This window comes from Nyctereutes procyonoides, unplaced genomic scaffold (genome assembly GCF_905146905.1).
Source record: "Nyctereutes procyonoides isolate TBG_1078 unplaced genomic scaffold, NYPRO_anot_genome, whole genome shotgun sequence".
Lineage (NCBI taxonomy): Eukaryota > Metazoa > Chordata > Mammalia > Carnivora > Canidae > Nyctereutes > Nyctereutes procyonoides.
In genome coordinates, this window is record NW_026575046.1 from 24,473,195 (window position 1) to 24,488,037 (window position 14,843).

General features: G+C 36.8%; 1 protein-coding gene across 1 annotated transcript; it reads left to right on the top strand.

The window, feature by feature from the left end:
- Positions 1-11,815: 11,815 nt before the first annotated feature.
- Positions 11,816-12,088, top strand: LOC129509753 (non-histone chromosomal protein HMG-17-like). The gene has a single exon (XM_055325589.1). It carries the CDS (start codon positions 11,816-11,818, stop codon positions 12,086-12,088), a length of 273 nt encoding a protein of 90 aa, XP_055181564.1.
- The last annotated feature ends 2,755 nt before the right edge of the window (positions 12,089-14,843 follow it).

The following is a 14,843-nucleotide window of genomic DNA, read 5'->3' on the forward strand; positions in this document are numbered from 1 at the left end:
TTTTTCTATCAATGAATGGATTTTCTGGACTTTAGGTTTGCCTAATTTCTTAAAAGATCCTTTCACTTAATAATGTAAAGAAGACAATAGATAATGCACAATACTTTTAAACAAAGATCCTATTAGAAGAGTTAAGATATGACTAAAACAATCTACACACTCTCATTCAAACTCTTAATGCAATATAATTGTTTTTACTATTACTATGTTTTCAATAATGAATGTGGGGGAAATTTTGCAAGTATTCATAGTGAGTATGTGGTTAAGAGTTCAGATAAGTGATAACTAGAGATACGTGTATGTTTGTAATATTATATGATTCCGTGATGACTCACTCACATGTGAAGAGAATTGTTTTTATTTGGACCTCTAAGCAAGTGTGAGTGGGATACAGTTGTCAAGAGGATTTGAATTTCTTGAGAGCGTGGGTAGAACAATGCTTCCAAACCCAGAAAGAAAATACTATTTACATTAAAAAATATGAGGCTGGTGGGGAAAACAGAGATTTATTTGGAAAATAGGAAGAACTAAATGAGTATTCTGTCATAAAAGCAAACAGAAGAGAGATTATGTAATGAATTATGCCAGGAATTTGAGAAAATGTTTTATTTTTACATGGAAACTTGAGGCAGCTTTACATAATCCTAAATTTTGTGATTAGTTTAATTACTCCAAGTAACCTTTACACTTCTGATACATCTTAGAAAATAATAATATAAATTATAGTATATTTTGTTATTAAAGAACATTTTCATATAACACATCAAATGGTAGCTTCAGAAGACCACCAAGGAAGAAGCTAAAAAATAGTTGTCTTTGGAGTCTTGTTAATATTTATTTTGAAGTCTCGAGTCTATGCTACCTAGTAAGAATGCATCACCACCTTGTGGAAATTCCCTCGAACTACAGACACATGATCCCAAGATCCAGATGGATTCAACAGACTAGTAGATCAACCTATTTCATTTCCACTTAATTTAATTTGACTATTATTTCTTTTTTAAAAAGATTTTATTTATTTATTTGAGAGAGCGAGAGAGAAGGAGAGCACAAGTGGGGGAAGGGGCAGAAGGAGAGGAGAGGTAAAAGCAGACTCCCTGATGATCAGAGAGCCCTGGGATTACAACCCCAGTGGAAGACAGATGCTTAACCAAATGAGCCACCCATGTGCCCCAATGACTATAATTTCTATGTAGCTCACAACTTAATCTTTCAACTCAGCTTCCCTTTTCAGTGCTAGACCTATCCTTTGCTTTCCTATCTGATGTTCTGCAGCCACATCATAACTTCCCAACCAAATTCTTCATAATAGTTCTATTTAAAGTAGTGGACACTAATATAGTGTTCAGCCATCCAAGCCAAACACTTTAGCTTTCTTTGACTTATAAAAATCTCCCATAAAAATCCACTCCAACTTAAAATTAGTCACCAAATTCTGTAAATTATAATTCTTTTTTTAATTTTTATTTACTTATGATAGTCACAGAGAGAGAGAGAGAGGCAGAGACACAGGCAGAGGGAGAAGCAGGCTCCATGCACCGGGAGCCCAATGTGGGACTCGATCCCGGGTCTCCAGGATCGTGCCCTGGGCCAAAGGCAGGCGCCAAACCGCTGCGCCACCCAGGGATCCCTGTAAATTATAATTCTTAAATGTCTTTCCCACTTATCTTCTTTTTATTACTACTAATCTAACAAATTCTAGTTTATGCCTTCAAAAATTGCATAGCCAGGCCATTTTAACAGCCTTATATCCATATCTATGCTTTTAGTATCTCTTCTTCCCCCATTGCCACTATTAATACTGCATCTTTTCCCTTGTTAATCAGTTTACTTGATGTCTTAGGCATTATGGCTTCTAATAGTCCTATCAGTGTCTATATGTTCCTTGCCTTCTTTCCTACTAGTGTGATGAATATCTGGTGTTCCAACCATATGCTCTACTTACTTTTCAAATATGCTCTATTGCTTTCTTATCTCTTTTCTCAAGCTCATACCTCCTCTCTTTCGTATGCCCTTACATCATATCTGGATTTCAAGATCCTTGTGAGTTTGAACATTTGTCGGAAGAAATATTTGTTTTTTTTTTTTGTTTGTTTGTTTAAGAAATGTTTTTTTTTTGTTTTTTTTTTTTACATTTCTGCAGTGACGGATGGTAAACTTAAAGACCTTTTTCAGGTTCTTCTCTATCTAAAAAGGTATTCCAATCTGGAAGTTAAAGGGATACACAAAGGTGTAATGGATATTCACTTGACAAACTATGTAGCTAAATCCATATTATAATGAGTAGCATTTTTAAAAATTGACATATAAAAAAGAGAGTGTTTCTCATCATCTATCTTAATTTTAATTCACTTAGTTTGCTATATAGTTTTTGTTCTTTCTGTGTAAAATACTGAACAACTATTTAATAAAGTTTAACAAGCATTTTGATCTTTCAACTTCATGTGATATCCCAAATCTCCTTACTAAGTTTGCATTTTAATCCAATGAATTTCATGTTTTTAAAAAGAATCATGCATATAACTTTAGCTTTCAATAGATGATTTCTGTGTACTGGGAAAAACAATATAGGGTGAGTTAATGAGAGAGGAATTGTCAAAGGGTGGCAGATATAAGTGATGACTAGGGTTGGGTACATGTTTAGAATCAGATCAGATCACAATTGCAACAGGGGTTTTCCAGGAGATTTGGCGGGATTGTAAGGAGGCAAAATAAACCACCTTTAAGCAAGATGTACTAAAAACAGATCACATAAGCAGTATTTGAAAGAAGATGAAACAGAGGAGGCAGTCTTTGGTCAAGTTTTTAAGCAGCACCAGGGAGAGCTCCCTGCATATGTCAGTCTCCATTTGAAGGAAACTGGTGGTGTATTTTTTTTTTTTTTTTTTTTAATCACTAGCAGCTAGGAACTTTTCAGATGGACTTGATTCCCAAAGGTAGTCTATCTGACAGCCTAGATCTCTGGCCTGTTTAGTCACATCTCAGTCCTCAGTGGAGGAGGCTTCATTCTTATAAACCTAAAAGTTATTGGGATGCTAATCCAGGTTGATTTGAAGCATGGGTTAGATTAGTTTTGGTGGAAAGAAGATTCTCCTAAAGTCTCAAGTTCATTGTGGTCAAGGCTTTTGTTTGTTTGTTTTTCTCCACCTTATAATCACCCTGGAGAAGTGGACTGAAAAAAGTCACCTTGCCAAAAATTATATCTGCCTTTCAAGGCCAGCCCACAGTCAGTGACTCATTGATTCAGTGTTATAAAGGCCAAGCTCTCTTTTCTCAACTCAGAGCAACTCTGAAGAGCCATTAAAGTTTCAAGCCCTTCATGGTATCACCTGAGGCCTCACTGGGACTGTACAATAGTACAGCTTCTTATTTAGCCCAATCCTGCTTCATTCCCTTCTCCCACAAGTGTTGATCCTGAGAATGCCCACCATGGGAAAGACACTAAACAACCAGATGGATAGAACAATTCAGCCTGTTGACATCAGTCCAAATCCATCATTAACCACCACAGTGCTAATAAAATGGGCACATAAATAATAGTAGCCATAGAAGCAGAGGTGGTGGCTAAATGTGGGCTAAAGATGGTGGGTTTTTACTCACCAAAGCTGATATAGCTACTGCTATAGCTGAATTACCAACTGCTAGTCATAGAGACCAACAATGAGCACCTAATATGGCACTGTTCCTTGAAGAAACAAATTAGTCACTTGGTGGTAAGTCTATTACATTTGATCCCTCTACCATGATAAGGGTTATTGGTATACCTTGCCAGTGACTGACATGTATTCCAAGAGTGAGGGTGACTTTATTGTCCATACAGGTTTAACTAGCACCATCATTCAAGGGCTTACAGGATGTTTGATACACTAACACATCATGCCCTAAAGCTTTGCATTAGACATATGGGTCCACTTCACAACACAGGAGTTATGATAGTGAGCACATGACTATGAAGTCCACTGGTCCTGTCACATATTACACACACAGAGGCTTATGGCTTTGTAGAGCATGAAATGACCTATCAAAATCACAGCCAAGGTGCAAGTTTGGAGATGTTACCATGTAAGGATGATGGTACTATCCTCCAGGGAACAGTGTACACAGTAAACAAATGGCTGTTATAGAATCCAACAACCCCCATAGGTATAATACATAGATCTGAGAACCAAATGACAGAAATAGCCGTGGCCCTGCCTACCTGATTCCCAGTGACCTACTTGGGGAACTTGTGCTTCCCAAATCTGCAATTCTGCAGCCCATATGCAATGACCAGTAAATATGGAATTATAAGGACTAGCTTCCTCACCTTAATTTTGGACAAGCTAGAAGGGCCATCCTAGCTCCAGAACAACCCATAAGGCAGGCCAAAGCCTTTGTTACATTTGCATCAATGCCCAACTTTCGCCTCCTCCTAACCCTGCTCTCATCCTTTTGCAAAGAACAAAATTCCTACATACCATCTTTCATTTTGAAGTTTGCTTCCCAGGACACCCAACTGATGACAGCTACTAATAGTATATGGATCAGGTGGTTTTGTGGATGATATAAACTTCTGTTAATAGCTACAATAGACATAACCTTCATGATCCGTGAAAGAAATTCTGTTATGAATATTTAGTTAGATTATCAATGTGTTCAATTGGTGGAAAAGTATAAGCTCTCTGGACTGATTCTCATTTTTACCCAATAGAAATTTAATCTATTCACTTCAAAACATCCTTAACCATTGGGAAAACATCTTAATATTGAAGAGAAATGAAGTTGTAAAGCCTTAGTGTCTATATTCCATAATCACAAGATTACATCATATATACATAATTTAATTTTTAATAAATGTGTCCCAGGTTTTAGTTTCAGGAAGCTCATTACTCAAGTAGAGCAAACTGTTATCTGTCTGGTCAGGCAAAGGAAAGTGTTGATTAATCATATTCCCCTTAATAGAGATTCCATATGTACTATGTTTGATTGAGAAATTTACAAATAATTCAAACACATCAATATACACTTAATGTCTAGGTGACTATGAAAAGAATCTAATATCTTTTTAAAATGAGCCAAAATTCATATTAGGATCCTATTACATTACAGGTTTATCAATAAAGACATTGTAATTTAGACTCACAGGAACAACTGGTAAGAAAGACTTCCTATTGATCTACTGTTGGAGCCCAGAATGACTATTATACTGTCACAATACACTTTGAACTACATATTCTAGGTGCAAAGACCACCGGAGACTATCATGCTATCTTTTAACCATATGCCATAGTTGTAAAAAAAAAAAAGAGATGACATGTTTGTTTAGCTTTTCAAGTTATAAACTAGTCGGTCAGTATGTGTGACTTAAGAATAACTAGGGGAAAAAAGTGAACAGTACGAGTAAACAAATGCAAAAACATGATAGGTCGGTATTGAGTATCACGTGTACCTATCCCCTCTGCTCCATGGAAATCGTTGTCAATGAGAAGCTCTTTCATTAGTATCTTTGCTCACAAAAGAAGACAAGGTTGTTCTGATATATTTCCTCTGAACAACTACAACTCACTTTATGAATACATCTGACATGCACTGGGTATCATTGCAGCATTCACCCAACCTTGTTGTCAAGGAAACAGACATCACCATCACTTAGAAAGTAGTGAAAAGAAATCTGTAAAAGAACAGAAATGTATTGTATATTGCAGGGTAAGAGTTCTTTTCCCTGAAAGAGAATTTGATGAGTTTCCCATTTTAATGAGTTGAACCCAAACTCACTGCAAAGCATAAAATCTGAGCATGATAGATAAGATGCTATAAACAATGCTCACTGATGGCAGAATAATAACAAGGGTCAATTGCCTTTACATTTACAGATAGATTCATTACAGAGTATGCTCATTAAACCCAACATAAGATACACCATGTTCACATAGGAAAATTATTAAACTGGCTTAATTGAGTAAATTAGTCATTTTTTAAAACTTAGCAGCTATAAATAAGTATATAAGCAGTTGACTAAATGCAACTAATTCATTTTGAATTGTAAATTCATTTGTTTGGGAGATGTGTTTTTGTTAAAGTCAATGTATTAAACGATTAAAAACTCAGCTTCTGATTCAAATATCCTTATAATCAAATTGCAGCTAATTTCCAAAGGGAGAGAAAAATATGGCACTTTCAGAGGGGTTTAAATGAAAATAATTAAGGGTTTATTTACAGAGATGTGGGAAAGTAGAAAGAAATAACAGGAGACATCAAAGAACCCCAGGACCAGCAAAAATGAAAACCATTACTACCCTCAAGAACTCAAGGAATGGTATTTCCAGAATTTGGTGAGAGTGGAAAGAACACCTAACAGAAGCTATAGCTACATAAGAAAACAGACTATGCAGCAGGGCAGGAAGGGAGATGGAGTGACAGTATAGTAATGAAAAGCAACACCATTTCTCTCTTCTTTCACCACCAAGCTTGCTGAGCTCTCCCTTTAGTTGAAGCCAATCAGAAACCAGAGAAAAAGAGGGCCTGGATGATGCAATGTGAATAGTTCAACCTCCCAGAGCCATGCAGAGTGGAAAATTGATCTAGGGAAATTAATAGAAAATGATGTCCAACATATCCACTTATTAGTTATATTACATATTACTTAATCTATATATCTCTTTCATCATCTCTAAAATACAGTTAATAATAGTATCTTTCTTACAGGGACATTGTATATGAAAATGGCTAGAAAAACCTAACAACTCAATAAACCTTACTAATTATTATTTCCCCAAGTCAGTTTTTTTTTTCAATGAAAAATGTTGAAGTATTCATGCCATGAGATAGGGAGAAGGTAACTTGAGAAGTTGAACATTTAGAAGATATTCAAAATATAAAGGCCTACATATATACAACCATGTTAACATTAAACAGAATATTAGTTTGACATTTTTTCCATTCTTCAAAAAAGAAAACACTCTTCAAATGATAAAAGTAACTCATTGTTAGTCGTGAAATGTGTAAACACAGTCTCTAGTTTTAATCTCCCTATAGCAGAGACTTCAATTTCTTTCACATTAATAGGCTAGTTGGGGTCTGTGGTCTGCAAACAGAAAAATGGCTCCCCAAAGATGTCCATGTCCTAATCCTCAGAATCTGTGAGTACATTACTTTATGTGGCAAAAGGGATTTTGCTGATGGGATTAAGTTAAGGATTTTGAACTGAAGACATTATCCTGGATTACATGGGTGGTCTTAATGTAGCCACAAGGGTCCTTAGGAGAGGGAGGCAAGAGGGTCAGAGTGAGAGGAGGACCTGAGACAACAGAGCAGAGGGTGGAGTGATTGAAGGAAGGCCAGGAGTCTAGGAATACACATAGTCTCTAGAAACTGGTAAAGGCAAGGAAACTAACTTTCCCCGAGAGCCTCCAGAAGGAATGTAGTCCTGTAGACACCTTAAATTTAGGACTTCTGACCTTCAGAACCATAAGAGAATAAATTTGTGTTATTTTGAAGCCACAAAATTTGTGATAATTTGTTACAACAGAAATAAAAATCGAATACAGGGTCTGTGCTAATTGTTTCTGGCTTCCCAGATCAGATCCATTTTCTACTTCTCCATCTTGATCTGTGCCATGGAAGGCTAACCTCCAGCTTCTAGCTGAGATAAAAGAATGGGAGGTACCAGCAGGCAATGGGAAGCTGGAAGAAAGAGGCTAGAGTATTTATTCCTATGTGACCCATGATCACTGCCCTTTTGCCCACAACTGTCCTCCCTTCTGCAGCTTCTAGGATCTGAATCATAGGGATGATAACAACTCCCCACTGCTGCTAGCCCCAGCTGTTTCACTACCTCTTGGTTCCCTTAACCCTGCCCGCACTTACCTAAATAATCCCTTCATTAATAACTCTCGTTAAGCCCTTTGAGTGTGCCATTTCTTTGCTGCCAATACACTGATTCAACGCAGAATATCTTTTTCATAATTATTCATTTAAGATTCAATTAATTGTGAGGCACATGAGTGGCTCAGTCAGTTGAGCGTCCAACTCTTGATTTCAGCTCAGGTCATGCTCTTGGGGTCATGGGGTCCAGCCCCACATGAGGCTCCATGCTCAGTGGGGAGTCTGTTTGAGCATTCTCTCCCTCTCTCTCTGATCCTTCTCCTGCTTGCAAGGACACTCTGCTCTCTCTCACTATCCCTCTCTCTCTATCTCTCTCTCTCTCTCAAACAAATAAATCTTTTTTTAAGAATTCAATTAATTGAGTCTTAAATTGTCCTTGAGGTGCTCTGAAGGAATCCCAAACATAAGAAAGTTTGAAAGTACAATAGTCTACCAGTAATTACAATTTTAAATTGTTCATCTTTCAGATTGAATTATAGTGTCTGTCCCCACTACAAAGAAACTGAATCCTCATCTGTTAAAACACACACACACACACACACACACATTTACAGTGGTTATATATATTTACACATAAAAAAATAACATTTACCAAAATGTCACAAAAATACCTTCAAAGAGAAAAAAAAATGTGTTTTAGGCACTTTTAAAACTAATTAGCAAAGGCAGAAAGAAGAATAGAGAGACATTTTTCATTAGGTAATACAATTCACTGCAACACTAAAGGTCAATTAGATATAACAGATCATTACAAGAATAAACGGTAAGTAGGATTTAATTTTAAAAATGTGTGTGCTGGGCAGCCCGGGTGGCTCAGCAGTTTAGCGCTTCCTTCAGCCCAGGGTGTGATCCTGGAGATCCAGGATCAAGTCCCATGTCGGGCTCCTTGCATGGAGCCTGCTTCTCTCTCTGTCTCTCTCTCTCTCTCTCTCTCTCTCTCTCTCTCTGCCTCTCATGAATAAATAAATAAAATCTTTTAAAAAAATGTGTGTGCTCATCAGGAGCACATTTGTTTTATTTATAGTCTATTAAACCAATTACCATGGCTGTTTTCAGAAACCTTATCAATGCAATGCCAAATAACTAGACTGATCAAAGATATTCAGTCAATCTTCTAAAGATTTGCTATGATATGGAAAATAAATATCCAAAAGACTGATATCCAAAATACAAATTTCACTTTACATCTGGCTCTTTTATACTGCGTGTATATATACATCAACTTAATTATGCCCAAGTAAGAGCTGGGTCAAAGTCGCCAATAGAAGGAAGTTTGTGTGAACTTAAATCACAAACATTCACACTTCATCAATTTGATAAATTAGATAAAGTGATAAAATAGCATAATTTTTACAACCCTCCACCAGTCCACTCAAATTGGTTAAATAACTTTACCTCATGCAAATCTTGAAAGTCTTTCTCCATTTTATAAATAAACCCTATAGATTAATTTTTGCTACAGGCAGATGAGGAAAGATTCTGGAAAATAAAGCTAAAGTTCTCCACCAAGTGGGCTTGATATTTTTTTCTACATCAATTAAAATTGGCTTTGGTTACCATTTTGTTATATTTTCTACCTCTTCTCACTTTATTCATGGATGAATGTCACAAAGGACAGAGGACTGGTGATGGTTCAATGCACATTATCACTACTGGACATGCCACAGAGAGTCTTACGTATAGAGACATGATAATGTCAGTTCTACACTCTCACTGAAACAAAGACAGAAGAGTAGACTTCACTGTCTAGGTAATGCATATTTTAAAAATGCCTCAAATCAAACGATTGTAAAATTATAAAACTGGTTAAATATGCACATTAAGATTATAATTTTAGCATTTACTTTTATCTATAAAATAGGTTCCTATCTCTAAGGCCTATTAAGAACAGACAAGATTTATGCTCATGTTGTCTGCATTAAACACTTGTTTGAACTACACTGAGCTGCCTTCATTAGACTTACTGGTACTTGTTAGTAAAACAATGTGCTCGAAGTACACATATATGTGTAAATGCTTGCATTTCCAAGATCAATTTAACATTTTTACACAATATTATGATAAATAATTTATACTTTGTAAGAGAACTAAGATGGGATTTTAATTAATATATATGATAATTGGTCTTTGTTATGAGGTGTTAGCTTCTGTTTAACTTGATGTGTACTATAACATGTGTGAATAAAGTTATAATGTTGTGATATAATATCACACATTACATCATGGATGGTACTTACAAAATACATGCACAACATTAATGAATATGTGCTCATCTTAGTATTTATTGGCATATTACACACACACACATAAATATAAATATATATAGGTAACATGCCTGGCATCTCTAAGGAAAAAAAAAAGCTATGTATTCCTACATGGCTAGAAAAAATATAATAATCATCAGCAAATTATTAACTAGCAATTAAATCCTTAGTGTCCTTCCCATTCTTAAGTCTTTGGTGACTTGAACAGAAACAGATCTACCATATCCTTCCTAATGCTACTACTATCACTACTACCAATGATAATAACAGTAGTAATAATGGTAGTGATGATGATGATAATAATAATAATACCATTACTTCCATCACTACAATGCCTATAGAATCAATCTGCTTGATATTTACAAATTATTTTCATCAGTGATCTTAGTTTTTTCACATCAACCCTGTGATGTTAAAATATAATCTTTAATATTAGAAGTACAGAGGTATGCATTACACAGTTAATATTAGAGATATAGCGGTATAGAGGTATGATGCATCACATCAACCTTTTGATTTTAAAATATAATCTTTATTATTAGAGGTATAGAACTATGGTAGAATAGGAAAATTAGATTTGTCTCATGTATCTCTTGCAACTAAGACTTAAACTTTACCTTCTCTATGAGTAGACTTTCCACACATGACTTTAGGAAATTTGAAGCAGATACCTTCAGAATGCATTTTCTGGGTTGGTGTTTGAAAATCAACCAAACCTCACGTGGAGTGGGCTGCCTCAACTCACCAGAGGCATCAACTGAGAGCAATGAGGATGCTTTAGTGGCCAAATAGGAATAGGAAATAAACCTAGAATGGATAAACCAAGGGTGGGAGACTGTGCCTGACTGTATTATAGTCCAGATCATCTTGTTGGGCACTTGAGCTCAATCACAACCAGCCTGGGCATACAAATGACTCTCATAGAGTTCAGAGTTTGGCAGGATATCCCCTCAAGCATCTGGGCAATTATACCATATGATGTGGAAGGTGATAAAAATCACCTGCTTCATCAAGGTACCTTCTCAAGAGACAGCAATACCCGTTATCTTTCCCTTTAATCTATCAGGTGACCTGGATATAAAATAACATTTCAGTTTACAGATTGCAGGAGGCATGTGTATAGAACACCTGGCAAAATTAAGAACCGAGAAACAATAATGAGTTTGGTGCCCTTTTGGCTGCTAAGCTGATCTATGGTAACTGCTTACTCACCTCAAAGTCTTGATGTAGATGCATGTTCTATGGCAGCCTTTCAGGAGTTGCGGAAAGAAGGTTCGGTATTGTGCTTACATCACACCTTTTTCAACAACATTAAATGAAAGATTCTGAAAGATTTCATCCTTTGAATACTGAAATTCAATCCAAACACTCAAAGATAACTCTCATTTTCTGACTTTTTTCTAGGAAATTACAAGTTTTCCTTACTTATTTTTACAAGCAATCCACATTTCATTTCAGATAACTGTGCACTTTGTAGAGAAGGTTTGCAATACTTGAAAGACTGAAAAGGTGAGGAATGCACAATATTCCAGCTAGAACTTCAGAGTGAATTTGGAAAGGGCCATTTTCTTTAATAAAAAGATGGGGTGCAGTGTGAAGAAGAGGCTAGAATGACCCCCGGACCAGCCAAAGCCCGCGTGCCACTGAGTCCCCGCGTCCAGCGCTTGTGTCCCGCTGCCGTCACCACCATGCCCAAGAGAAAGGCTGAAGGGGATGCTAAAGGAGATCAAGCGAAGGTGAAGGATGAGCCACAGAGAAGATCTGCAAGGTTATCTTGTAAACCTGCTCCTCCAAAGCCAGAGCCCAAGCCTAAAAAGGCCCCTGAAAGGAAGGGAGAGAAGGTACCCAAAGGGCAAAAGGTGAAAGCTGATGCTGGCAAGGATGGAAATAACCCTGCAGGAAACAGAGATGCCAAAACAGACCAGGCACAGAAAGCTGAAGGTGCTGGAGATGCCAAGTGAAGTGTGTGCATTTTTTGATAACGGTCTACTTCTGGTGACTGTACAGTTTGAAATACTATTTTTTATCAAGTTTTATAAAAATGCAGAATTTTGTTTTACTTTTTTTTTAAGCTATGTTGTTAGCACACAGAACATTTCATTGTTGTTTTGGGGGAAGGGCATATGTCACTAATAGAATATCTCCGAAGCTAGATTGATAACAAGGGGAAAAACACCTTTCCCTTCTAGTTTTGAGAAACTTCCTCTGGACTCCCAGGAGGAGGGGATTCTTTGATGTTGGCATACATGAACCACCTTGGTGGTGTGGAAAGACTAAAATTCAGTTTTTTTATTTCCTTTCTCCCTCTCTGCCTTCAACATAGACTTGACTCTCTTAAACCCAGAGACCTGTTGGAACCTGACCCCAAGAAATGGTTCCCAGTATGTCATGCAATCTGGACTTTACATTGTCACCACTGAGATGACGTCCCTCAAGAGTTCCTTTTTTTTAGCTTGTAGATCTTCAGATTGATAATTCTACCATTTTCATTTCATTTCCTGAAAGTCAGGGTCGGCTTGTGAAAAGTTGTTAAACAACATGCTAAATGTGAACTGTCAACCCTCACTCTAAACTTTCCCTGTTCAGAGCATCACATGAAGAATTCATTGGGTTTTATAGTGGCTTTCCGATTTTGGTAGTCCATTGAAGAAGGGGCTTTGAAAGTTGTTGTATACTGTTAACGATCATCTGCCCATACCCTTCCTGAAATACGATGATTTTTTATGAAAAGTATCTTTAATAAAGCTGGATACAGTTTGGCTTGGAAAACAAACAAACAAACAAACAAACAAACAAACAAAAAGATGGGAAAACAGAGTGGTTGTTCAACCAGTGGGTAGAAACTCACTTCCTCCAACTTTAAGGAGAAAATCATTATAGACTAGACCTAGTTTGGACAAAGGACATTTCGATGAGTAGATAAGAAGGGAATCTCTGTAAATGCAAGAGGAATCTCTAAATGCTAAACTGAACTGTTCTTCATTTTGTCTCGGTTGGAAGTATTTATTTGCCCACCCAAAAAGCTTCCCAAAATATAGCTTATTGAGGTTATTAAAAAAGATAAATATTTAGAAGGACACAACATACTCAACATATTTTTAGAAAATGTTGATATTAGCAGCAGCAGTTAGTTGTTTATTTTATACAATTTTGAAACAAAGACCAATCGAGATAAATCCTACAAGTTCTCACTAATATACTGATTCAGGGTGCAGATGGTTAATAATGCTTTTTCTCAACAAAGTAGATATAGTAGATGTTATATATTATGTATTATAAATGTGTCTATAGTTATCTTTAGAGTAAAGCTTTCTCTTAAAAATATATATCTGTAAGTATATATATGTTTGTATTTCATATATGTATGTATATGTGTGTGTGTGTGCATCCCTCCAAAATAGGACATTTCAAACAACATGGAAATGCCTTGAAATAAAGTCTAGAACTATTAACAACATTGTATTTCTACATATATATTTATGTGTGTAATAGACTGATTATAGTTGCTCTATCCCTAGTTGTTTTTTTTAATTTCTTTTTATTGGAGTTCAATTTGCCAACATATAGCATAACACCCAGTGCTCATCCCATCAAGTGCCCCCCTCAGTGCCCATCACCCAGTCACCCCAACCCCCCTGCCCACCTCCCTTTCCACCACCCCTTGTTCGTTTCCCAGAGTTAGGAGTCTTTCATGTTCTGTCTCCCTTTCTGATATTTCCCACTCATTTTCTCTCCTTTCCCCTTTATTCCCTTTCACTATTTTTATATTCCCCAAATTAGTGAGACCATATAATGTTTGTCCTTCTCCAATTGACTTATTTCACTCAGCATAATACCCTCCAGTTCCATCCATGTCGAAGCAAATGGTGGGTATTTGTCGTTTCTAATGGCTGAGTAATATTCCATTGTATACATAGACCACATCTTTATCCATTCACCTTTCGATGGACACCGAGGCTCCTTCCACATTTGGCTATTGTGGACATGGCTGCTATAAACATCGGGGTGCAGGTGTCCTGGCATTTCATTGCATCTGTATCTCTGGGGTAAATCCCCAGCAGTGCAACTGCTGGGTTGTAGGGCAGATCTATTTTTAACTCTTTGAGGAACCTCCACACAGTTTTCCAGAGTGGCTGCACCAGGTCACATTCCCACCAACAGTGCAAGAGGATTCCCCTTTCTCCACATTCTCTCCAACATTTGTTGTTTCCTGTCTTGTTAATTTTCCCCATTCTCACTGATGTGAGGTGGTATCTCATTGTGGTTTTGGTTTGTATTTCCCTGATGGCCAGTGATGCGGAGCATTTTCTGATGTGCTTGTTGGCCATGTCTATGTCTTCCTCTGTGAGATTTCTGTTTATGTCTTCTGCCCATTTCATGATTGGATTGTTTGCTTCTTGGGTGTTGAGTTTAATAAGCTCTTTATAGATCTTGGATACTAGCCCTTTTTCTGATAGGTCATTTGCAAATATCTTCTCCCATTCTGTAGGTTGTCTTTTAGTTTTGTTGACTCTTTTGCTGTGCAGAAGCTTCTTATCTTGATGAAGTCCCAATAATTCGTATTTGCTTTTGTTTCCCTTGCCTTCATGGATGTATCTTGCAAGAAGTTGCTGTGGCCAAGTTCAAAAAGGGTGTTGCCTGTGTTCTCCTCTAGGATTTTGATGGAATCTTGTCTCACATTTAGATCTTTCATCCATTTTGAGTTTCTGTTTGTGT